The sequence below is a fragment of the Belonocnema kinseyi genome, chromosome 8 (assembly GCF_010883055.1).
Source record: "Belonocnema kinseyi isolate 2016_QV_RU_SX_M_011 chromosome 8, B_treatae_v1, whole genome shotgun sequence".
In the NCBI taxonomy this organism is placed as follows: Eukaryota; Metazoa; Arthropoda; class Insecta; order Hymenoptera; family Cynipidae; genus Belonocnema; species Belonocnema kinseyi.
Genome location: NC_046664.1, coordinates 89,621,962 through 89,628,786, shown reverse-complemented (window position 1 = coordinate 89,628,786; position 6,825 = coordinate 89,621,962). Strand labels below are relative to the sequence as shown.

The 6,825-nt window shown below is 27.5% G+C and overlaps 1 protein-coding gene across 1 annotated transcript in view; it reads left to right on the top strand.

The window, feature by feature from the left end:
- Positions 1-6,567, top strand: part of LOC117178173 (translation machinery-associated protein 16) — a 19,379-nt gene extending 12,812 nt beyond the window's left edge. The window contains exon 5 of the mRNA XM_033369461.1: positions 6,204-6,567. Within this exon, the coding sequence (XP_033225352.1) occupies positions 6,204-6,547 (344 nt within the window). The 3' untranslated portion in view covers positions 6,548-6,567. The remainder of the gene's footprint in view (positions 1-6,203) is intronic.
- The last annotated feature ends 258 nt before the right edge of the window (positions 6,568-6,825 follow it).

The following is a 6,825-nucleotide window of genomic DNA, read 5'->3' as shown; positions in this document are numbered from 1 at the left end:
AATTTTCAGTTGAAAAGAAAATGTCAACCAACTAAAACAGATTAATTATCAACCAAACATTTGCATTTTTAATCAAAAGAAATGATATTCTGCCGAAAAAAAGAATTTTTAAACGAAAAAGATGAATGTTGACAAAATTGTCGAATTTTGAAGAAAATAATTCAATTTTGAGCCAAGTAATACAATTTCTAACAAAAAAAGAATTATTAACAACAAATTTCATTGTCGGCCTTTCGACTAAAAAGAATGAATATACAATTGCTATGAATTAATTATCTTTAAGTACGTTTCCGGATTTCCTAGTAACTACATATCGAAGCACAATTTCAAGAAAGTACATATATACAAAATTTTAAATTTTCTATTTGGCTTTATCCCCAACCGAGTATATGAGACCGGCCTCTGAGAGTTAATTTGAGTTTTTAAATATTTCATTAAAGAGTTCCTTTTTTATTTTTAATAGAAAACAATATTAAATGATTTATCATATTCCTTGTTGGTAATATATAGATATAAAATTTATATTCAATATATAGTAGCATTATATTTCAAAACGGTAATATACAAAATTAATTCTTCATCACTATATAAGTTAACTAATTATAAATTGAGTGAATTATAAAATAAATGAATTTTTAAATCATTAAATTATGATTAATTACATTATTTACCTTATTTTTAATGTCATAAATAACTCATAATTTAATAATCAATTAATTATGCTCCCAAGTTCCAAGTTTCGGGAAATATAATATTTGTGGGAATTTAATAATTCTTTTATTTTATAATTCTGTCTTCAAGTCGGTTAGTTTTAGTTTCGGATATTTTTAAATTCAGGTCTTTATTTTTGGTCAATTAAAAATCTTGTCTTTATTTGAAACTTGGAAAATTTTATAATTCGTTAATAATATATGTTTTCGGCCATTTTTTTCGTTGATTTGTGTATTCGTTATTTATTTTTTTATTTTTTTTCAAAACTGGTATATCCTTGCAATTTTTGTTTTTATCTAAATTATGTCAATTTTGCCGCCTTTTCTTGTATTAAAGAAAATAATAAGTAAGTACATGAGTCTGATTTACTATCTGACTGTACACTATGAAGAAAAAATGATTTTAAAGGGTTTTACATATTTATTTTCTAATTTTTATGCATTTTTTCTATGGTACTACATAATTTTGTGGAACAAAGTTACTACTAGCGCCGGTAAAAAAAGTTTTTGTTGTTTATAAACCTAATATCTCATGATTGGTTAAATCGAATTGCATGAAAAATAGGGTGAGTATAGTTCAAGTAATGTGGAATAAGGGGAAATTATTGGGAAGGCCCAAAAATACTTTCCCAGGCCCGAAGATTCTAGCCAAATATGGTCCTTTTTGCGATTTTAGCTATAAACTCAACGGTACTTTTAAAATTCATGATATTTTTTTTGGAAAAACGATGTTACTTATAAATTTAAGTCCACTGAACTTTAATTCAATGAAAAAAGTTATCTAAAGGCTATTGTTTTTCCGGAAAATTCACTTAAATATGAAAAATCGTGTATTTTCTTATAAAAAGACGTGTATTTCTTTACCAAATTTTTTTATTTTCGTAGACTGCATGCTGAATTTCTTAAATTATTTAGTGTTAGACGTTTCTGAGGTAAAAAACTGAAGAAAATTTGTATCGAAACTCATACCTTGTTTTTCCTAACGGAAAATTTGGCGCGCATTGTCATTTTGCTTCAAATTTTGTGTTTTATATGAAATTATTTCCTAGATGATAAAATCTTTAATAAAAATGAGTTAAGGTGTCATTTTTGTATTATAAAATAAGGAAAAAATATTAGGAAACACCAGAAATACTCTTCAAATACGGAAAATTCAAGAAAAAAACCAGCTTTTTTCATATGGGGGTATTTATATTTATGAACACGTTTATAATTAAGGGTACTGAAAAACCTTTTTTACATTTACGTATTTTAGTTGGTCAAACTAAAATGTAATTTTACTAATCGTCACTCCCGGAAAATTCATTAAAAAATGAAAAAACATGTATTCTTGGGTACAATAATGTGTATTTTTTTATCAAATGTAACATTATGTTAAAAATCATTCTAAATTAGATAATTATTTTGAGTTTGATGGTTTCTATAAAAAAAAAATAAAGTAAAATTAAAGCAATTATTTAACATAACTTACAATGAGCTTTTCCGACATATTAATGTGATGGGCTTCCGCTTTTTTTGTTTAGTTTTATGAGAAATATTATCACAAATGATGGAACTTTCAGTTAGAATGAGTTAATGCTTTACTTCTCTTTTTTTTAAACTAGAAAAAAGTATTGACAAACCTCAGACATATTCTTCAAATTTGGAATATTCAAGAAAAACTAGCACTTCTGTATTTCCAACTATTTACTCATCAAGCAAGGAAACAATTTATATAGTTCTTGGTGTTTACATTTTTCATGTGGAAAAAATTAAAGAGAGTTTGGAGCACAAATTAAAACTGCCATAATAATAAAACTTTCAATTAAAATAAGTAATATTTATGCATTGCACAAGAAGAAATATGTATGAACCCCGAAAATACTCGTCTAATATTGAAAATAAGAAAAATACACAATTTTTATATTTAAGTCAATTTTCCAAAAAAAAAAAACCCTTATGAAACTTTTTTCGTTAGATTAAAGTTCAGTGGACTTAAATTTATAAGTAACATCGTTTTTTCCCAAATAATATCATGAATTGTAAAAATACCGTTGAGTTTATTGCTAAATTTGTAAAAAGGGCCATATTTGGCTTAAATTTTCAGACCTTTGAAAGTATTTTTGGGCCTTCCTAATATTTTTTTCCTCATTCTCAATTACATGAACTATATTCACTTAAATTTGCATACAAAAATCGTGAGATATTAGGTTTGTAAACAAGAACACAAAATTGCTTTCATATTGTGCGCTGCCGCACGGCCGTTTTTAACTCTCCTGACACATTTTTTACATTGGGATATCAGGTTAAAAATTTGAGAAATTATATAAAAAAAATATTAAGGGGCCGTCCATTTACTACGCTACCAATTTGGGCTATTTTGACCCCCACCCTTTTATTCCGAAAAGTAAAGTAGCCGTTGGCTAAATACGGGTTTCACGTTTATTGTATGCCTTTTCACATTGCTAAATTCTGTTAAACAGGGTGTAAAGTCTTCCTCTTTTTTCCTAGTTTTCCCTTTTTTATCGATATTCCCCCTATTCCCTGTTCTAAAAAACTTCCCCTTTTCTTTTTAAATATACGATGTTTCAAAATGCAATACTTGTATTGGGTAAAAAATTCTCTGCAATTATTCAGTATACCCATTTTTGAATAATAATGAAAGCAATTATAGTGCTTAAATATATTATTTATGAATAAATAAGGTACACGTTTCGAGTGCTGAACCATTAAAAATACTCTTTAATAAAATTTGAAGCTGAAAGATTTGAAAGCATGTTGAAAATGTGAAAACTGAAGACAGAAGTTGTTATCCAATATACAATTGGAACAGCAACAAAATATATGGTAGTTTTGAAATAAGTATTAGAAGTTCAAGATTTTTCAGTCAAAATATACAAAGTTAAATACCTAATAAAAAATGGAATATTCCAAATTCATCAACCGCAATTTTAAATGTTTTAACTTGAGCAGTTTTTAATTTGAGTTTGAGTGCACTGAAGAGTAGGGCGGAGTGAAAATGCTAAAATAAATCCAACCGTTTGATTGGGGGGGGGGGGGGGGGGGGCTCGTAGGTTGGTATTCGACAAAAGTGAACAAAAAATTTTAATCAGTCAAATTTAATTATTTAAAATTCAAAATATTTTCTATTGATTACAAAGTTATTACGAATTTGTTACCTTTACAGCTTTTACTAATGTAAACAATAATAAAAAAGGGCGAAGTTTTAAAATAAATTTTTTGCTCAATAACATTTTTTTTAAATGTGCAAAAACATGTTTTTTTTTGGATTGAGTCATATGCACATATTTAAAAAAAACCACCACGAAAAACAATCAATCTAAAAACATGTTTTTCTACATTTTTCTATCACTGTGGCTGAATTCCCAACGCCCTAAGTATATTCAATTTATAAAAATGAATTTTGAATTGTAGAAGTAATGGAAAAATCATTGATATTCATTTAAAAATATAACAATTGTTATAAAAAGGTAGTTTGTTCTTTTCGACATGCAGAAATAATAATAAATGTTTAATCTTTTCCCTATGATCCCCCTTTTCTTTGAAAAAATTACCCTATTTTCTCTTTTTTGAGCTCCTTTTGCGCTTTGATTCCTGAGATTAATTTTATAAATTTTTTACGGCTTTTTGCGACCCTCAGTAAAAATACTATTTATGGTCTTGTGGTTTGGGGTCCGTAAATGATGAAGATTTATATTTCCATCAGACGTTGCAGCTCCATGTATGGGGCCCTCTTAAGCGATTTACACGCCTGTAGGGTATCTCTTTTAACTTGCTAACAGCGCCATCTGACACGCGAATAATTGGGTATCGCAAAGTTATTAGAGCAATGTGAATGAAAAAGAGTAATAAATATCTATTCATTTTAATCAGAAATATTATACTGATGTCTAAAATTAGTTATTTACTGTATAAGATTTCTTATTGAAATTGAATTCAAATTTCTTCCCAATAGTTCCAAATTGGTGACGCTGTCATAGCTTCCCAACAGGCGTATTCTAGAAAGTTACATATTTGGTCAACATTTTTGGTATATTTCATTGCACTTTTTACCCTAAGATTATTTTTTGTTGGCCGCCTTTTTTTATAGCCGAATCGTCTTACGGAAATCTAAATCTTCTAGATCATTTACGAACGCCAAGACCACAATACCAAAAATCTAGTATTAATTTTTTTTCCAAAAAGACGATTTTTTAAATCCAAAAATGAAGTTATCAACAAGCTAAAAGTTCGACTGTTTTAAAAAACAGTTGACTTCGTAATCAGTAATGATGATTTGTTAATAAAAAAAACTAATTTCCAAACAGTTGAATGGAACCGAAGAAGATGAATTTTTAATTTTTAAAATCCTTAACCAAAAAGATGAATCTTCAACAAACAAGATTATTTCTCTATCCAAAAGGGCAAATTTTCAGCAAAATTCATGCATTTTCAACCAAATAGTTGAGTTTTTAACTAGAAGAGACCAATTTTTAAGCAAAAATGTAATCGTTAGGTTATCATTTACAAAAATGAATTGCCAACCAAAGAACTGGATGTCTAAAACAAAATTAATTTTAAACAAAGCTGTTCAATTTTGTTGATAAAAAGACGAATTATCAACAAAACAGTTGATTTTAAAACTCTAAAATATCATTTGCCAACAAAAAAAGTAAAAAAAAAACAAATTTTCTAGAAAGCATTTGAATTTTTAATCCGACAATATGAATTTTCTATCAAAACAAACAAATTTTCAACAACAACAACAAAACGAATTTTCAACCAAGTAGGTGAATTTTGTAGGTAGAAGGGATACATTTTTAACTAGAAATGTAGTATCCAAATTTTGGTTATAAGAATTTTCAACTAAAGCGGTGAATCTTAAAAAGAATTTTTAACAAAACTATTAAATTTTGAAGTCAAAATGACAAAATGTTTACAAAATTTTTGAATTTTCAACTCCAAAATATGAGATTTCGACAAAAAGACAACTTTCAACTAAATAGTTTAATTTGCTACCAAATTATTGGCGTCAGAAGTGAAAAAGATTAATTTTCTACAAAACAGTTGAATTTTTTACTCCTAAAATATAAATCTCTAACAAAATAGTGGAATCCTGTAGCAAAACTGATTAATTTTTAACCAAAAAGATTAATTTTCTACAAAAATGACGAATTTTCAATAAAATCCTTTTAAAAGAAATACTTTTCAACAAAAAAAAAAAAAATTTGCAGTTGCATAGTTGCATTTTTAACTAAAAGAAATGCCTGTTTAAAAAAATAGTTGAATTTTCACAAAAATAATTAAAATTTACCAAACTAGTGTAATTCCAAACCAAAAATATAATAGTAGAGTTTTATAAAAATGTAAGCAAAAATAGTTGTATCTTCTTATAGGGTTCTATAAATTCAATTCTCATTTGTGCAAAAAAACTTATTATTTTATTATTGAACTGTACTGTACTTCTTGATCCTCATTTTTAATTAATTAATTAAATAATGAACGTGTTTATAGAGATTCCTGACATACTAAACACTGGTCAATGTGAAATGCTTCAAAAATGGGACGGCGAACTTAGATATCTACCTAATTTCAAGTTCCGTAGATTTGGGAAAAAGGATTTAGAGAGAGCACGGCAACAGGAACAGAGATCCAGAACTAAAATTAAAAAAGGAATTAAGTCGATATTGGATGATAAAAAATCTGAAAAGGAAAAGGAACCATCGATGGTATCGGAATCTGCAGAAACGACAGAGGCTTCCAGGGAAAACTTGGTACCAGAAGAAGACATTATAGCGGAAGTGTCTCTGTCTGAAACAAATTTATTGAAAGGTGATTGTTCTATGATAGTAGAATAAAAAAGTCTGATGGTAAATAAGTTTTTTTTCTCGTAGATTAGATTTCAATGCAGCTGACAGTAGTATTATTCCTAGAAGGACATGATTTTTAAGATATTTTTCAATTGTAGCTACAAGTAAATTGACAGATCTCTACAGTACCGATAAGTTACCGTCTGGAAGTAAAATATCTCTCATTTACGAAAAAAAAACTACTTGCAGGGTGGTGAATTGACCGAGAAACCGGGAATTTACTTCTGATCGCAGTAAAATTCAAGTTTTGACTATTTTAATGACTT